This window comes from Dryobates pubescens, chromosome 5 (assembly GCF_014839835.1).
Source record: "Dryobates pubescens isolate bDryPub1 chromosome 5, bDryPub1.pri, whole genome shotgun sequence".
Taxonomy (NCBI): domain Eukaryota; kingdom Metazoa; phylum Chordata; class Aves; order Piciformes; family Picidae; genus Dryobates; species Dryobates pubescens.
This window is the reverse complement of record NC_071616.1, coordinates 46,236,063-46,255,270: the sequence shown is the minus strand read 5'-3', so window position 1 is coordinate 46,255,270 and position 19,208 is coordinate 46,236,063. Positions and strand designations below refer to the sequence as shown.

The window sequence follows — 19,208 nt, the reverse complement described above, 5'->3', positions numbered from 1 at the left end:
TGATCTAGTGGAGGCTGTCCCCGCTGACTGCAGAGGGTGTTGGACTGGATGACCTTTGAAGGTCCCTTCTAACCCAGACCATTCTGTGATTCTATGAAAGTTAGTAATTGGGCTCATGGCCTCAGATTCTTGATTGACAAGACAGATGCCTGTGTATAGAAATTCGAATCATTGATTACTTGACAACTGTGTTTCTAGATTCCTCTTTGGAGGCACAGCAATTCAGTCCCTATGCCTGATACATCTACTTTAAGTGTGGATCTGGAAATGGGAATTTCCAGTGCCCCTGGCCCAGTGAGAAGCTGGCTGAGTCCAAGTCTAACATTGACTGTGCATTATGCAAGCTCATGGTAAACCACCTCCTCTGTAAGAGTCTTAAAGGTTACTAAGAATGTTTGGAAGATTTCCTTCCATAGAATCATAGAATCAATAAGGTTGGAAAAGACCTCAGAGATCATCAAGTCCAACCTATCACCCAGGACCTCCTGACTACCTAAACCACCATGAATCTTTTTGTCATCTACCTAGTATGAGACAGGGCTCTGGGCCACCTGCTCTAGTGGAGGATGTCCCTGCTGTCTGCAGAGGGGTTTGGACTGATGAGCTTTGGAGGTCCCTTCCAACCCAGACAATTCCATGATTCTATGATGCCATTCAATTGGCTTTGTGTGGATGAAGCTAAATGTGGCATCTTAGGCACCAGTTTTATTATTGGAGCAGTTTCTCTGGAGGGGTCATAAACCACGAGAAACAAAACTTTTAGCCAACATGAAATAAAATCTAAACAACACAACTTTTTTTCTTCTGTGAGCCATTAGAGTGTTTTGTGCAAATGACAGTTAGAGGCTGGTGTCCATTTTGCAGGCTCTGCTGAACATGGCAAGTGTAAAGGAAATTTTAGGACTGATTCTGGCTTTTGGAAACTACATGAATGGTGGAAACAGGACCCGGGGTCAAGCTGATGGGTTTGGTTTGGAGATCCTCCCCAAACTGAAGGATGTCAAAAGCAGAGTAAGTACTTCTTTTTCATTAAAGATGTTGGTGTTGTTTTCTCAAGTGGTCTTCTTTTTTGTTCTGTCTGTCCAAAAAGAACATTCTCTTATTTCTTAACCATTCTTGCTTGAAAGGACAACGCAGTTTGTACCATAGTCTTGCTTTCTTCTCTCAGCTCCTTCCCTCCTTCTCCTGCACTCATGCATATTCCCCTGATCTCCTATCAGTCCTATTCCTATTCCCACCAGGATATATATTTCATTTAAGTGTTTTCCATCCCACCAGCATTTATATTTTATCTAAGATCCTCTGTGTGGCTCTTTTACAACTTAGAAACTTAATTACAGTAAAGAGAATGGAGAGAGCACTGCCTGCTGAGCTCTTCTCCAGTAATTTTCCCTGTTTGTTTTTTCCCCCTTGGTCTGTGTGAGTAAAAACCTTTTGAAAATCAGGTTTGAAAGCAAAAATCAGTAGAGGTTCACTGCAGCATCCACACTCAGGAATTCCACAGAAAGGACCTAAAGGGTAAGGTAGGGAGCTCAAACCCTGGACACTTTTTGAGATGAGGTTACTGTGTTCCTTATTTCAGTGGGGCAATGGAAACACTGCTCCAAGTCCTTCTTTGCCAAAGCTGCACACCACATGGATAATACAAAGCAGCAGTGAACAGCAGATATTTTCTGTTCTTCATCTTTTCCTGCATGAAGTGCTGCCTTGAACTGTAGGAAAAGTAGCAGATTTTAAACTGCAGGAAAGGTAGATTTTCGCCTGTATAGAAAGGTAGATTTTAAACTATAGGGAAGGTGGATTTTTAACTGTAGGAAAGGTGGGTTTTAAGCTGCAGGAAAGGTAGGTTTTAAGCTGCAAGAAAGGTAGGTTTTAAGCTGCAAGAAAGGTAGGTTTTAAGCTGCAAGAAAGGTAGATTTTAAACTCTAAGAAAGATGGATTTTAAACTGCAAGAATGGTAGATTTTAAACTCTTAGGTAGATTTTAAGCTGCAAGAAAGGTAGGTTTTAAGGTCTAAGAAAGGTAGGTTTTAAACTCTAAGGTGGATTTTAAACTACAAGAATGGTAGATTTTAAACTGTATTAAAGGTATATTTTAAGCTGCAAGAAAGGTAGGTTTTAAGCTCTAAGAAAGGTTTTAAACTCTAAAAAGGTAGATTTTAAACTGTAGGAAAGGTGGATTTTAAGCTGCAAGAAAGGTAGATTTCGAACTCTTAGGTAGATTTTAAACTGTAGGAAAGGTATGTTTTAAGCTGCAAGAAAGGTAGGTTTTAAACTGCAAGAAATGTAGATTTTAAACTCCAAGAAAGGTAGATTTTAAGCCTCTGTGTAGACAGAAATGCATTTGTGAGAAGGCAATGTCAAGCAAGCAGTGTGTCCGGGGAGTGTTTTCCTCATGAATGCCCTCATTGACAAAGTGTAAAACCACGTTCAGTTAGTTGTTCCCTGGGGAGCTGTAGCAGTGAAAGTTTTGCCAATGGGTTTGAGACTTTGTCTCCTAAAGACACTGAGGTGATGGAGCGTGTCCAAAGAGTGGTGAAGCTGGTGAAGGGTCTAGAGCACAAGTCCCAGGAGAAGCAGCTGAGGCAACTGGAGTTGTTTACCCTGGAGAAGAGGGGGCTGAGAGGTGACGTTAGCACTCTTTACAACTGCCTAGCTGGGAGAAGAGCAAAAGGCCTCAAGCTATGCCATGGGAGGTTTAGGTTGGGTATTGGACTAGATGACCTTTAGAGATCCCTTCCCAGGTGATTCTATGATGAAGAAAAATCTCTTCACCACAGGGGTAGTGAGGCACTGGAACAAGCTGCCCAGGGAAGTGGTTGAGTCACCACCCCTGGTGGTGTTTAAAAGACATGTAGTGGTGCTTAGGAACATGGTTTAGTGCTGGGCTGGGCTCCACTAGGTTAATGGCTGGACTCAAAGGTCTTAAAGATCTTTTCCAACCTAAAAGATTCTCTGATTCTAATTCTTACTTTCCTCTTCACTGCAATGGTTTCGCTGTTTCCTATGACCATTTTTCTTCCTGTCCTACCCCATGGACAAGACACAGCACAAGCTGCAGCTAAATTAGAAGCAGGCCAAGCTTCCCAGTGCTCAGGTGTTCCCTGGCTGGCCAGCTGCCATGAAGAAGAATGTAAACCAACTGAGCTGAGCCTGACTTTTTCAGCAGAAGAACTAATTTCAGCCTCATTCCTCTATCTAACCATAAACTTGTAAGCATTTCATTATCTCTGGGACTTTCCAGTTTGGCTGCATTTAGCCAGCTTGTTCCAAATGCTGTGAGTTATGAAAGGGACTGACAGATGTACAGTATAATTGCAGAAGACTCGCTCCTTAGCAAAACAAGCTAAAAAATTACACTATTTATGGTTTCCTGGTAGCCAAAAAAAATAATTATTATTCTTTCAGACTGGTCTCCAAAATGCATAAAAGCTCCAAGGGGCCAGCTGCTCCGAGGGGAGCCTCTGAGGGAATTGGTGTCTCTATTTGCTAGGAAGAAGAATGCAGGATCTTGGTTATTTGAACACTGAAAATATCTTTCTGTGTCCTGTTATTCCCTTTCTGGGCATTGCCAGCAAGCAATAGCAAGTACTGTTATGTCTAGGTGCTCTGCGTTTCAGGAGCTAAGGGTAAAAAGTCAATGTTAAATGTCTCTTATTTCACAACAGAAATCATTTCTTGTCACATGAACCTGGAAAATTCCTTCATAGCAATATTTTTTTTACCAAAAAAAGAAAGTAGCTCACCACTTCCAGATCTATTGTATTTTGTCCTCTCTAGGTGCTCTTTAAGCCAGAGTAGTAAGTTTGATAGTGTGGGATATGGCAAATAGAATAAAAGCCTTTTTTGTCTGGGTGGGTGGGTGTTTTTCCTCTGAAAGGGCAATCAAATGTTCGTGAGTCACCTCAGGTCCTTTTCTGCCCTATGGCCTGCCAGTAGTGTCTTCTAAAGACTGCTCTAAAAGCAGAGTGGCTTTGTCTGCATGACAGCCCTGACTTGCTTAGTTTGGAATTTTTCTGGTGTATGATATTAATCAAATATAATCTGCTGCAGGCTCACATGCAGGCGAGGCAGCTCCGTGCAGGAAGTCAGACATTGTTCACATACAAATATTTGTCCTGGTACCTGTCAATACAGAATATGAAAACACAGCCCCCCCCCAAAAACCCTTCAAAGGCATTCCAGATATAATTCCCTACATGATGGTTCTTTGCTGTTGTTGAAACAACACTACCCTGTCATGTGTGGCTTTCCCTTCGGTTCATCTGGTCTCTGCTGACCCACTGCCATGGAGCAAAATAAAATGAGGCTGAGTACAGGGGTTGTATGCAGAAATGGGGGTTCTACAAAGTGAGGATTAAAAGTCTTGATGAAGGGCCATGAGGATGATTAGAGGGCTGGAGCTCCTCTCCTGTGAGGACACAAGCCCTGCAAAGAGAAGCTGAGGGAGCTGGGGTTGCTTAGCCTGGAGAAGAGGAGGCTCAGGGAAGACCTTCTTGCTCTCTCCAACTCCCTGCAGGGAGGTTGTAGCCAGCTGGGGGTTGGTCTCTTCTCCCAGGCAGGCAACCAGCCCCAGAACAAGAGGACACAGACTCAAGCTGTGCCAGGGGAGGTTTAGGCTGGAGGTGAGGAGAAAGTCAGATGGCAACAGGGCATCAAATGGATTTGGGGGGTCCGTGCTGTCTGTTTTTTATTTGGAGCAAGAGTTCTGTGCCTCTCTTTTTAGAGCTGAATTGAGACTAAGAGGAATCAAACAATTCAGCTCACCTTAATACAGCTGAAGTGACTGTAATGTTTAGTTAATATTATCCTAAAGAATATTGTTATTAATTGATGTTGCTATTCAGGTTAATATTATTCTCCATCATTGCCTTGTATTATCAAGAAGAGATACAGAGACAGCTTCTCCCAGGGCTGTCTGCCAATACCTGAAGGAATCGTACAGGAAGGCTGCAGGGGGACATCTCATCAGGGTGTCTAGAGACAGGGCAAGGGAGAATGGTTTGAAGCTGAGGCAGAGCAGGGTCAGACTGCAGCTGAGGAAAAAGTTCTTCAGTAGGAGGGCGCTGAGACTCTGGCTGTGGCTGCCTCCTCCCTGGGGGTGTTCAAGTCCAGGCTGGACGAGACCTTGAACAGCTGAGTCTAGTTGAGAGGCGCCCCTGGGCATGGTGGGGAGGTTGGAGGAGATGTTCCCTGAGGTCCCTTCCAACTGAGGCCATTCTCTGATCCTATGATTTCCTTTTCTGGTGTTTGGAACCCAAATAAGCTGAAGGCCCTGTGGGGGTAGTCTCAAGCCTGTGTTTCAAAAGACTGATGTTTTGTTTGGTCAGTAGGGCTGAAGGTGCTGTTGAGTCCTGTTCTTGCCAGCAGCAGACAATAATAATAGCAGATCTTTCTGGCAACAGTGTCAATGTCACACATTTACATTAACTTCTTTATTTTTCCCAGGATAACGGTATTAACCTGGTGGATTACGTCGTCATCTATTACCTCCGCCACTGTGATAAGGTAAAATGCTCTTTTTTGCCTCTCCCAACAGCGAATTCCTTCAGCAGGTTGTTAAAGGCTTTGTGTTAGCTTCTTACAAATCTGAACACAGCAGCTCTGACAGGAAAAAAACCCACCCCAAAATCCATTTCTTTTGCATTCTTACAAGAGCTGTGGAACTCAAAAGGGCCAAAATTCGATGTAGATCCCATGGCAAGACGTTGGGAAACGTCACCTGAAGTGTTGAGTTAACAGCAGGCACTGACTGCAGGCTGGGCAGGTGGTCACTCCAGTCCTGCCTTCTTACATCATGGGTACTGGAGCGTTGTAAATCTTGTTCTGATGGGGTAGCGGTGGAAGACAGAAGTGAGATTTCCCTGTCATGGCAGAAGGCAAGGACACATTGGTGTGTCAGATAGGTGAGTCAGCTGGTGGGGATGGAGTTAAGGGGCTGAAAATGTGGCCTGCTGCTTGGAGTGAGTTACATTTAGGAGGCTTTTTTTGATAGATCCCAGGAATGCTCAGTGTTCATCTGGAAGATTCAAAGTATTGCCTTTTAAATGAAAGTGGCATCATCAATTGGTTCCAAATTGCCTGTTTCTGAGATTCAGAAGATGCCTGATCTTTGAATCTAAGCCTCGTGTCGGTTTCCATGGCTGCTTGAATACCAGAATTTAGTATTCTCTTTAAAATCTTTTAAAAACTCTTCCATGGGAAAGTTAATTTGATGACTTAGTAGTCACAAGTGATTTTTCCAGCAGTAAGACTAAAAGAAGTGAAAACTGAAGTGAAGACACTTCTCTACCCATGGCAGGGGGGTTCAGCAAGATGATCTTTAAAGGTCCCCTTCCAGCCTGAACCATTTGTGTTTCCATGATTGCTGATGCTGGGGGATCTGTACGGCAGGAGCCTGGGGAGCTGCTCCTAGGGCTGAGCTGCAGAGGAGATGAAGCTTTGGCAGAAATGGAGATTTGGACTTGATTGCTTGCTTTGCTTTTTCTTTTTCTTCCTTTTTTTCTTTTTTTTATCCTCTTATTTTTTGTTTCCCTCTTTTTTTTCCCTCCCCCCCCCCCCCTTTTTTTTTCCCCTTGCTTTTTTCCCTTCCTTGTTTTTCCCCCTTTTTTTCTTCCTCTTTTTCTTATTCTTTCTTTTATAATTCTTCCTTTTCCTTAGTCTATCCTTGTTCCTTCCTTTTGTTGTTCCTTTTTTCTTCCTTTTTATTCTTCCTTTATTCCCTCCTTATTTTTCTTACAGGTTTATTTTTCTTACAGGTTTTTCTTCTTTTTTCCTTCCATTCTTTCTTCCTTTTTTTTCTTCTTCTTTTTTTCCTCCTTTTTCTTCCTCTTTTTCCTTCCTTTTTCCTTCCCATTTTCTTCCTTCTGTTGTTCCTTTTTTCTTCCTTTTTATTCTTCCTTTTTCCTTCCTTTTTTTCCTTCCCTTTTTTCCTTTTTTTTTTTTATCTTCCTTTTTTTTTCTCTTCCTTTTTCTTTCTTTTTTTTCCTCTTCCTTTTTCTTTCTTTTTTTTTCTTCCTTTTTTAATTTTTTTTCTTCCTTCCTTTTTTTTCCCCTTTCCTTTTTTCTGTTCTGATCAGGGCAATAAAGTGGCACTACCCAGCTCATCAAAAGCCTCAAAACAAAAGCAGCTTTGCCTAGCCTGTACTGTTTTTCAGTTGTCAGAGTACTGACATATGTATTATTTTCTCCTTTTTTAATAATGCTAATTCTTTCTAGTGAAGCTAATTCTTTCTAGTGAATTTGTTTAGATATTTAATACATTTGCAACTTTGTGCCATACTGGATTTTTACCTCAGGGAATTTTGTAAAACAAAGCAGTTTATCTGCCTTGGGAGGAAAGGGACTCAGTGTAAATGTCACCCATTGTACTTTTTTCCCCCCTGAGTGTTCATATCTTTATAATAATAAACCCATTTTCCCCCTATTCCCAAAGCAATTAATTCTCCAACCTATTGAGTTTTCCTTTATTAAAGACTAAAATCTCTGCACAGGTAGTATTTAAAACTAACTACTATGTGCTTATACCCAGCACTGTCATACTAATACTATTTATATGCTTGCTTAATTTCCACGGGTGATGCTGCTTTGAGCCTTGTAAGTTTGGTTTGGTTTATTTTGTTTTGCTTTGTTTCAATTTGGTTTGATTTAGTTGGGGTTGGTTTATTTTGGTTTGATTTAATTTGGTTTGATTTGGTTTATTTTTGTTTGTTTTGCTTTGGTTTGCTCTGCTTTCTTTTGCCTTGGTTTGGTTTATTTAGTTTTGATTTGATTAGGTTTGGTTTATTTAGTTTTGATTTGATTAGGTTTGGTTTACTTAGTTTTGATTTGATTTGGTTTGGTTTACTTAGTTTTGGTTTGATTTGGTTTAGTTTATTTAGGTTTGGTTTGGTTTATGTAGTTGTGGTTTGGTTTGGTTTGGTTTGTTTAGTTGTGATTTGGTTTGGTTTGGTTTATTATGGTTTGGTTTGGTCTGCTTAGGTTTACTGCAGTTTCCTTTTCTTACTCTGCTGAAAATAAGGTGTATACTTCAGAGTTCCATACAGACATTAACCCATGTGATTTATTTATCCACATCAAGCTTGAGCTGTGTATTTTTATCTGTACAAAATGCTTCAGGCAATAGCTAAATGTTGTTTTCAGTTGATGCTTATAAAGTGTGTAGATATTTAATGTATCAGGAGAGAGTGAAACCACGAACTTCTGGCGTAAAATGACTTGGTGCATTAGAATAGGCATTGCTGTTATCTGCTTTGAAAAAGCCTCTAATCCCTTATCTAAACCTTTATTGATAGGGAACGAACTGAAATGTTGTGTACCCCAATGCTGTCTCACAGTTTAAGTGAAACGCTTTGCAACGCGTGAAAAGGGAGCTGCGGCGCTCCGGACGGTCAGGGTTTCGAGCTGAATTCTCTCCGTGTGTGCTGTTTTAGCAAGGATGATTTAAAATCCATTCTTTGTGCAGCTTTATAATAGCAGCTCATAGATGATGTTTCAAACAAAACATGAAAAGAAAAGTTAATTTATTTCCCTCCAAATGCATTCAATTTTCTTAGTGGCCTGCTTGTTTGTTTGTTTGTTTAGGAAGCGGGAACAGACAAGAGTATTTTCCCCTTACCAGAACCACAGGATTTTTTCCAGGCCTCCCAAGTGAAGTTTGAAGACCTAATAAAAGACTTAAGGAAACTGAAGAGAGATCTAGAAGGTAACTGGGGAACTTTCACATTTGTTCTGCTTAACAACAAAAGTGCCATTTAAAACGTGACCTTTATGAGGCTTTCTTATTGCTAATTAGGTTTATGGTGTTGATTCCCTTCGAGTTTTTACACTGTGGCACAAATTGCTCACATAAATTAGGAAGGGGGGGCGAGGGGGGAAAAAAAAATCAAACTTGTGACTTCATAAAAATGAAAGTAAAGGTCTGAAAGGGGATTTTTGCCTTTAACAACTGAAGAAGTCTGCCTGAAATCTTCTTTTGGTGGTGCGTGTGTGTGTGAATTTTCCCTCTGGCTTCCTCAGAACTGTGTGTTTAGCTGTAGATATCTCTTAGTTCCATAACATAAATACTTTCTTCAGTACTTGTACAACAACAATTTAACAGCTACAAGAAAGGGCTGAGTGCTCCTCGTGTAGAAATAAAGCGCAGCTTGCCAAGGCACAGCACAGGGCGGGAAAAGGAAAGTTCCAGTTCAAGATATTCTCGCTCTGGGACATAAAATAAACATTTAAAAATGTTTATTATAAAGAGGGGCTCAGAAACCCAACTCATCTATCAATCAAGGTACTGAGTGGGAATAAAGTAGGAAGGGCTGCCCTCGAAGTGTTCCAAGCGGTTTCAGTTTTATTTTGCGCTTCAGAGGGCTTTCTAAAACAAACCCAAGCCTATGATGAATGAAGTTTTTTAAGCCTGGGTTTTGTGTTAAGGAAAAGTTGCTACTTAGACTGAAGCAGTTTCCTGGAGAAAATGGAGAGTCTGGGGAGAGAATCTGCTTGAAAGCCTTTAAAACCTCTCCCAGTTGTATTTGTTCCTCCGAGGCAAAACGTGAGAGGCCTTTTGCAATCTGAGTTCAACAAGAGAAGAGGGTTTATTTTTATTTTTTTCCCATGTAAAAGAATCAAAACCCTTCCAAAACATTTTATCCTCACAGTTAGAAGTTGCTGGATTAGGTCACTTGCCACCTTTAGGATAGCTTCAAAGGTTAACAGTGGTAGGAAAGTATCAGTTGTTGTTTGTTCGACCCGGGCACAAGCGAGTGCTCTATCTCCTCTCATCTCGTGGCCCTCTACACCCCGTGGCCTGCCCTCTTTTGGGCTAGTTTGTGCAGAAACATGATCTGTGTTTGATCTTGTACTTTTTTCTGCATGTAGTCCCGCTGTCATGCATCTTAGTCTTGCAAGATCCACGTGAGGGCTGTGGCATTCACATCATAGTGGCTCTGCATCACAAAGACGCAAGGCAGCAAGTAGGAAAAAGCCAAAACACTTGAACTTTTCAAATAAAAATTGCAGCTCTCTTTGTTTCTGTTTTCCAAAGTAAGTTGTCTTAGGTATTTCTAGAAATCTAGGGGGGGAAAAAAAGTTATTTTAAGGTTGTTTTCATAATTCTGTGTAAGAATGCTTTGGAAAGCCAGGCAAAGCAATTAACTTATGAAGCCAGTGACAGGGAAGATTTGAAACAAAAACAACAACAACAAAAATAAAGAAGGTTGTGGAAATGTTTTCAGATGTTGGTATTTTATCACTCAGAAATATGCAGCAGGATTGTAACCAAGCATTTCTGTGCTTAGTTTCTAGTTAAACAAAGAAACAAGCAGGCATCACAGAAATGTTGTGTCTCGCTCCGACCTTCCCTTCCCAGCCCGGCTCTTCGGATCAGTCCCCAATTCATTTCTGCATCAAAATCTGAATTGAAGAGGTTATAATTTTAACACGTACAACAAAGATTTGATGAGTCTCTGTAGTTTATTGTAGCCATTAAAAAGTTGTGGCTGCTGGCAGAATACCAGTGAAAGTCTAAAGCTGAAACAGATGTGAGTAGCAGAAACCAAGTGCAGAGAAGCATCGGGCACAGCTATCCAGACAGGCGCGGCCCTTCAGATGTAAATAATTTGAACAAGATTAGCTGGGGCTGCCTGTGGTAGAGGCTACATTGCACTGATTTCACACTTGGGTTGGCTAAGGTAGTCTTAAACAGATTACCCTGGGTGTGGGATGAGACAAAGGTAAGAAATGAAAGTGGGCATAGGTAAGAAGTGAAAAGTGGGCAAAGGCAAGAAGTGATAGAGGACAAAGGTAAGAAATGAAAGAGGACAAAAGAAATGAAAACGGATAAAAGTAAGAAATGAAAGAGGAGAAAAATAAGAAATGAAAATGGATAAAGGTAAGAAATGAAAGAGGAGAAAAATAAGAAATTAAAATGGATAAAGGTAAGAAATGAAAGAGGAGAAAGTTAAATGACTAAGGAGAACAGGTAATAAATGAAAGTGGGCAAAGGTAAGAAATGAAAGAGGAGAAAGTGAAATGAAAAAGGAGAACAGGTAATAAATGAAAGTGGACAAAGGTAAGAAATGAAAGAGGAGAAAGGTAATAAAGTGGACAAGGGCATTAAATGAAAGAGGAGTTTTCTTTGTGTCATTAGGCAACAAACTCATGTCCCTGTCAGTGATTTTTTTCCTGAGATTAAATTATTAGATAAAATTAAAGGCAGTGTGCCTGGAGTGGCAGTTTTGATGGACACTTTTCATAGGAGTTGGTGTTCAGTGCTTAGAAATATTTTGGTAGTAGCTTATGGAGGCACTGGTTTATCTTTCTAGCATGGATATTAAGGCAGGAAAGATGACACTATCATGAGTGGCATGTCTTAATGGTGTGAACCTCTGGTTTGAAATACCTAGACACTGTGGAACCAAGAGTTCAGATCTAGATGGAGCACAAACCCTTTCATCCTTTTCAGATAAACAGATTGAGTTCCATACAATTTGCTGTTTTGAAGGCTCTCAGATTAGACTTTAAAGGCACAGACTAACTTCAGTCTGAACATATTTCACTAGTTTGGGTCAAAAATTCAAACAAATTGTTGGAAGACCTTAATGCATCAGGTTCTTAACACTTATCCCACAGCTAGCAGTGAGCAGTTTTAGGTTAAAAAAAGGGGGGGGGGGGAGAATTATAAACAAAAATAAACATTTCAGCTTAGGATTTTAAGAGGAAAGGATTGCAACAGAATGCAGTGTTGAACAGCAAGATGAAAACTTTGCAGTGAGATCTGGTTCCACTTTGAAGGCACAGGGGAAAAAAAGAAATCATAGGATCAATAATTTAATGTTAAAAAAGCCTCTGGGGATCAGCTACCTATTAATAATCAGTTGGGTTTCAGTACTCCAGGAGATGTGGTTTCAGACTAGGAGCCTCTTAAACTAAGTTTGTTGGCTTCAGCTTTTCCACATTTGAGTAGTGGATCTTGACCTAACCTTGTGTCAGCCCTCATCTTGTAAAACACTATTATCCTTATAAAAATGTTCAAGGGGAAGAATGAAAAGCTGAGAAGTGACAATGTGACGTGAGCTGGTTTCATGTGGTTTGTTAGTACAGAAGCATTAAGTACATTAGCATCCTAAAGGCAGGCAGGTTGGTGGGCAGGTTGGTTGGGTGGTATCTCTGGAGGTCCTGTGGTCCAAAGTCCTTGAGCAGGACTAAATTCAAATTTAGATCAGGTTCTACAGGACCTTGCTCAGCTGTTTCCAGTCTAAGGAACTTCCAGCACCCCTCTGGGAACTTACTCCAGTGCTGAATCATTCTCTTGAACATTCTTCCATATCCCACATGAGAATCTCCTGCACTGCAGCTTGTAAGCATTGCTCCTTTTTCTTTAGGTGTTCATTTCTGAGAGCAGTCTTGGCTCCAGCATTCTATGTACCTATTCATTAGAGAGTTGAAGTGAAACACTTGATCCCCAGTTACCTTCCTCTCCACCAGGCTGAAGACACCTGCCTTCCTCTGCCTCCTTTTCAAGTGCTGCCATTTGATTTTCATCCTCAAATGACACAACAATATAGATATATTCCTTTCCACACGTGAATATCTGTATATGTATTCAGATGTATGACCTGCACTGGAGTCCCAACAACCCCAAGCAAGGCTCCAGGCTTATGGCAGTGTGGCTGGAAAGCTGCTGGCAGAAACGGACCTGGGGGTGCTGATGGACAAGCAGCTGAACAGGAGCCAGCAGTGTGACCAGGGGGCCAAGAGAGCCAAAGGCCTCCTGGCTGGGATCAGCAATGCTGTGTCCAGAGCAGCAGGGAGGGGATTGTCCCCTGGGACTCAGCTCTGGGGAGGCCACACCTGGAGTATTGTGTCCAGTTTGGGCACCTCAGTGCAAGAGAGATGTGGAGGTGATGGAGCCAGGGCAGAGCAGGGCAAGGAAGCTGGGAAGGGCCTGGGGAATAAATCTGATGGAGAGCAACTGAAGGAGCTGGGGATGGTTAGTGTGGAGAAGAGGAGGCTGAGGGAGACCTCACTGCTCTCTACAACTACCTGAAAGGAGGTTGTGGAGAGGCTGCTGCTGGTCTCTTCTCACAGGTAAGGAACGGCCTCAAGCTGCAGCAGGGTAGGTTTAGACTGGACAGTAGGAAAAATTTCTTCCCAGCAAGAGTGGTGAGGGATTGGAATGTACTGCCCAGGGAGGTGGTGGAGTCCCCAAGCCTGGCTGTGTTTCAAGGTGGTTTGGATGTGGTGCTTGGGGCTGTGGTTTAGGGGTGAGCCTTGTAGAGTAGGGCCAGTGGTTGGACTTGGGGCTCCTGGGACTCTTTTCCAACCTGAATGTTTCTGTGAATGTGTGTGGGTGTATCTTTATTTATTTATTTTACACACACACACTCACACACTCTCACACACACTCACACACTCTCACACATGCACTCACACACTCTCACACACACTCTCACACACACACTCACACACTCTCACACACTCACTCACACACTCTCACACACACACACACACATACACATATGTTGCCTTTCCCTAGAAACAGCTCCAGTGCACTCAATGTGAATAGCAAGTTCAGGCTGATGTAAGACTGAAAACTCTCTGATTTTTCCAGATTTCAAACACTGAGCAACATCTGTTTTTATCAGGTGTTGCAAGGGGATATATTTACCAACAGGAAAACATACGAAAAGGAGAAAAACCTTAATCCCTCTTATTCACCTAAAGTTCATTTAAAATTCTTAAAGGTCTCTGTTCCCATCGGAGTCCTCAAACTGAGTCCAAAGCCTTTGCAGCAATCTGAGTCCATTTTGCTCTAGAGATGGTTTGATGTTTTAGATGAATGAATGGAGACATTTTCAGCTTCTGCTGGATTTCTGGGGGAGCACAGGTGGAGAAATTCTTTGAGTGTGTTATTATCTTGTATATTTAGTTCATGCATTATAAGGAATTAATTCTTTTTGTTAATATGGGATGGAGTTGGAGTGTGATCGTGGCAGAATCATCATGAACAGGGCAACAACTGCTGTGTCGAGAGCTTTGCTCTATTGCTTTGTTTGCTTTCCTAGGTGGTAAGGTTGCCACATCCTAAATGTTCTGTCAGTTAAGTTGGTAAATAATTTATGGGATCAAGAGTAAAAGGTGGGTGTTTCTGGACAATAATAATCAAAAAAAGATGTCCAAAAAGATACAAAAAGAGATAGCAAAAAAGAGAGCAAAAAAAGATGTCAAAAGGATATCAAAATATATTAAAATACAGCAAAAAGATTAAAAACATCCAAAAGCTATAAAAAAAATTTGAAAATAAAAAAATGTATCAAAAATATAAAAATCATAGGGAAAGATACCTATATATATACAAATATATTAAAATATATAAAAATATAAAAGATTTATCAAAATATATCAAGATATCCAAAGATACCAAAATATAGCAAAAGTATATAAAAAAAGATAAAAATGATATCAACAATATATCAAAAAATACATGAAAAAGATACCAAAAATCTGTCCAAAAGATGTTTAAAACTACATAAAAATATATATTTGAAATTATTTTTGAGCAGTTGAGCCTTAGCCTAATGTAAATGAGAGGTTTTAAGGCAATTTAAAGGAGAGCTTTAGGCACCTGAGTCACATACCTGTTCCAGACAAACTTTCCCAGCAGGAGCAGTGAAATTAGCTGACCTTTTCCCAGCATTGTTTTCCCACTTCAGTTTTCTCCTTGCTAATTCCACTTTCCAGTTCCAAACTGAAGCTAAACTTTTTGCAGGGAGGGCAAGCAGATGTTTGAACTGCGGTGTGGAGCGTGAGGAGCCAGAGAGGTGCCTGTCTTACCTCCTTAGACATCAGCACGCTGGTTTGTGGCTGGTGGCTCTCTCTTGTGTTTTTGCAGTGTCCAACGTGTGCAGGATCTGCGTTGGCTGAGTGCAGGAAGGTGTAAGGGACAAGAGCAAAGGAGAGCTTTGCAGAGCAAAACTTCCTGCGCTTTCCAAGAGCTGACACAAAGACGCTCTCTTCCTTCTCGGAGTTTCCTGACCGCTTTGTGACCAATCCCTTGCCTCAGCAGAGATGTGTTTGGGTTTGTTTTGACTTGGCAAAGACACAAGGCAGGCATTCAGAAGCCCCCACATTTTGTATATGTGCATTGGAGGCTATTTTGCGAGTAAAACTAACATTCTGACGGTGCCCCATTGGTAGCCTTCACGTGCGAATGTGCCGAGAGAAGAATCTCCTGCCTGCCTCCTTTCTTGCAATGCCAGCAGACTTTCCAGTTTGGGATGTTAGAGAATAACCTGGAATGATTTGCATAAGATCCAGCACGATGCTCAAGGAGTAAAGCAAGGACGAGTTAGGAGTTTATCCCCTGGAAGCAGACGTCGGTATGCGCGCACCAAGGCGAGGGAGAAGGCTTTGGGTTGGTTAAGCGTTGGCATGCTGTTGATTTTTCTTTTCTCCCGTATCTTTTGTCTTTGGCTAAATAATCCTGAAGAAATGTCTTGTTAAAAATGTTAAGATTCAGGAGTGAGATCTTGAAAATACCACAGTTAAGATTCCTGTGTGCCCTTGGATGTCACTGAGCGCGTGTGTGGGAAGCGTTAGTTACGGACGCGTCTCGTTTACGTTGGGGAGCAGGTAGTGTACCTGTGGGAAGAGGAGGGGTAGGGAATAGTGTCCCTGTCAATGTGTGTGATGGGTGATGAGTGGTGGAGTTTGCAGAGTGTGTGATGCTAGCGTCAGGAGGAACTGTGACTTCATATTTATGGCCCTCATCAGCTTCTCCTCCTCGAGGGAGTGTGCAGGAAAAGAAAAGGCAGATTTCTGCTAGCGCTGAGGTGGCTGACTATGTATTTACTGCCAGTGAGCAAGGACTGAAAGGACATTAATTCAGACAGTGGGATACAAATTAGTGGTAGTGAGGCTAATTAGCACTTTTGGAAGTGTTCCTGCTAATACTGTAGGTGGTTTATGAATTTACATGATTTGTAAAGCTAAGCAGGATGCTCGAGCTGAACCAAAGCCATAAACTCAGTAGCAGAATTTTATTAGGTGGAGCTTTATGATCTGTCCTGCACAGAAAATCCACAGAAAATCCAGCAGTAGAGAGGGAAACAGGAGATCGCTGCTCTGGCCTCCAGAATTTCAGCTCACAAACAGACTGCTTCAGCCTCTGCCCAGCAATCTTCTGCTGTCTGATCCCTTGCTCGGGACGCTGATAAGTAATTCAGTGTTTGTGTTTGTAAGGTCTTCTCTTTTTTCCTAACACCATCAACATTTTAACTGCTATTATTACCATTGTTGTTATTATGACTGATTCTATGATTATCACCATTATTATCATTGTCATCATTATTATCATCATTATCATCATTATTATCATCATCGTCATTATTACCGTAATCATTATCATCACTGTCATCATTACCCTATATTACCATTATCATTATTAACCTTTTGTCTTGCCCTGAATTAGCCAGACAAGACCCTTCCCTGTCAGAAAGCAGTCCCTTTTTGTATGGTTCAGGCAGAAGGGAGCCATTTTGATTTCTCAGCAGGCTGCTTCTCCTGGGGCACGTTTTCCATTCCTGACAGACCTTATCCATGTCTGGGGGTCTGCATGTTTGGATCTCGACCCTAACCCAAAGCTTGCTGGAATGGCTGCAGGGATTGTACAGCACCCTGACTGGAAAGTCAGGAAGCTTTAGTCCATATATTCCTTCCCGTGTGCTCCTCAGGCCCCTTGCAGTTTGCTTCCCTGCTGAGGGCTCGCTGCATGGAAACCGGCCCTGCGGTGAGGATACATTAGGCAGGGTCTCAGCTATGTCACTGTGGTGTGACAAATATTTAGCTTTCCTAGCAATCTCTGGTCGTTTTGTTAAATGTGCTCTCGGGAAACCATCTTAACAGACAACCAAATTCAAATTATTTATGTGAAATGTGGCTGCTCTTCGACAAAACCAGGAGCACAGATCCAGTTTTCTTCTGGGGTAGAGGAAGCTGTGAGGCCTGGCAGTTCCCCTGCTTGCCAGCACATGCTGGGAGAGCTCCTTCCAAACGTTGCTGGACTTCAAAGAAACAAACAAAACTTCCTCAAGAGGGAGAATCACAGAATGTTAGGGATTGGAAGGGGCCTCAGAGATCACCCCCCCTGCCAGAGCAGGGTCAGCTAGAGCAGATCACACAGGAACTTGTCCAGGCAGGTCTTGAACGTCTCCAGAGAGGGAGACTCCACAGCCCCCCTGGGCAGCCTGTTCTGAGCATTGCCAAGGGGTCTGACTGCAGCTTTCATTAGAACTCCACCAGAACAGGTGAACTCTGCAGGGTGTTTTGATTGCTGCTAATTAGATTATTTCACTTACATAGAATACATAGAATAAACCAGGTTGGAAGAGACCTTCAAGGTCATTGCTTCCAACCCATCAACCAATCCAACACCACCCAAACAACTAACCCACGGCACCAAGCACCCCAGCAAGTCTCCTCCTGAACACCTCCAGTGATGGCGACTCCACCACCTCCCCAGGCAGCCCATTCCAATGTGCAATCACTCTTTCTGTATAGAACTTTTTCCTAACATCCAGCCTGAACCTCCCCTGGCGCAGCCTGAGACTGTGTCCTCTTGTTCTGGTACTGCTTGCCTGGGAGAAGAGACCAACATCCGTCTAGGGCTTATCATGGCAGTGTTTTGCTGTCACATTTCTACCTGGGAGCTTGAACCCCTGAGCTGTCTCTGTGTGTCAGAAGGAAAAGGTCTTTCAAGCAGACAATCAGACTGTTGCAGTTTTACTTACCAGCTTCTATCCTCTGAAATGGCTTTTCAAGATAACTGAATTACTAATGAGTGAAGAAAATAATTGCACATAAAAGCACCTTTTTAGGGTGTCTGTTAGTGATAGCACTGGCAGGAATGGATCTGGGCTAGAGGAGAGGAGATTTAGATTAGACCTCAGGAAGAAGTTGTTCCCCATGAGGGTGCTGAGAGACTGGCACAGGTTGCCCAGGGAGATGGTAGAAGCCTCATGCCTGGAGCTTTTGAAGGCCAGGCTGGATGTGGCTGTGAGCAACCTGCTGTAGTGTGAGGTGTCACTGCCCATGACAGAGGGGTTGGAGCTGGCTGATCCTTGAGGTCCCTTCCAGCCCTGACAACTGTGTGATTCTTCTAAATTAGCTGAAAACCAGAGAGCAATAACACAGCATAATCACTATGCAAGTCATTAATGCATTAGGAGGGTGTGTGCAGTTCTAGGCTTGCAAACACTTTTTTGCATTAAAGTGTTGACCTTTTCTTAGGGCAGAGTTTGAGAGCAGAGCACCACCTCAATCTGATCCTCTTCTAGATTTGTCTCAGCTACTTTCATCTCAGACAACTTCACACCCTGCTTCATGGCATTTCCCTCTCCATTGGGTGCTGTGTCAGCCCATCCAGCTCTGGACAGGGCGTCAGTGCTTGAACTTTGCCATGGTGGAGATGTGTGGTGGTTACCAATGTGTGCCCAAAAGTACAAAGAAAATACTCTCAGAACTTTGCTGGGTCAGTAGCAGCATTGCCTCTTGCAGATAGAAGCTGTCAAAATGCAGGAAGATTATAATCAAATCCTGCAAGTGTCCTGCAGGTAAACAGGAATCTCCTGTACCCTTCTGTTTAACTTGGAAAATGTTTTGCAAGTAAGGAGGTTAATAAAATAAACCCAAAGTAAATAGTGAGGAAGGTATTTAGCACTTGCTGGATCATTTCAGTTGATGCATTTTCTCTGAAGTGTGTTAGATTATTTGGGTGTGTTGACCCAAGTAGGGTAGCAAGCTTCTGCATGGTAAAAAGTTAGAGCAGAGATCACAATCACAGAATGTTAGAGGCTGGAAGAGACCACCAGAGGTCATCCAGTCCAACCCCCTGCCAGAGCAGCATCACCCAGGGCAGGCTGCACAGGAAGGCATCCAGGTGAGGTTGGGAAGGCTCCAGAGAAGGAGGCTCCACAACCTCTCTGGGCAGCCTGCTCCAGGCTCTGCCACCCTCACTGTCAAGAAATTTCTCCTCAAGTTCTCTCTTCCAGTTTGTGTCCATTGTTTCTGGGCTTATTCCTGTGAACCACCACAGAGAGCTTGGCCCCCTCCACTTGACCCCCACCCCTCAGCTATTGATAGACATTGATCAGATCCCTCTCAGCCTTATCTTCTCCAGACTCAACAGCCCCAGGGCTCTCAGTCTCTCTTCACGGGGGAGAT

At 42.5% G+C, this 19,208-nt stretch overlaps 1 protein-coding gene across 1 annotated transcript in view; it reads left to right on the top strand.

Moving 5' to 3' along the window:
- FMN1 (formin 1) overlaps nucleotides 1-19,208 on the top strand; it is a 158,418-nt gene that overhangs the window by 88,593 nt on the left and 50,617 nt on the right. The window contains exons 10-12 of the mRNA XM_009907850.2: nucleotides 865-1,011; nucleotides 5,448-5,507; nucleotides 8,583-8,703. Of these exons, the coding sequence (XP_009906152.2) occupies nucleotides 865-1,011; nucleotides 5,448-5,507; nucleotides 8,583-8,703 (328 nt within the window). The remainder of the gene's footprint in view (nucleotides 1-864; nucleotides 1,012-5,447; nucleotides 5,508-8,582; nucleotides 8,704-19,208) is intronic.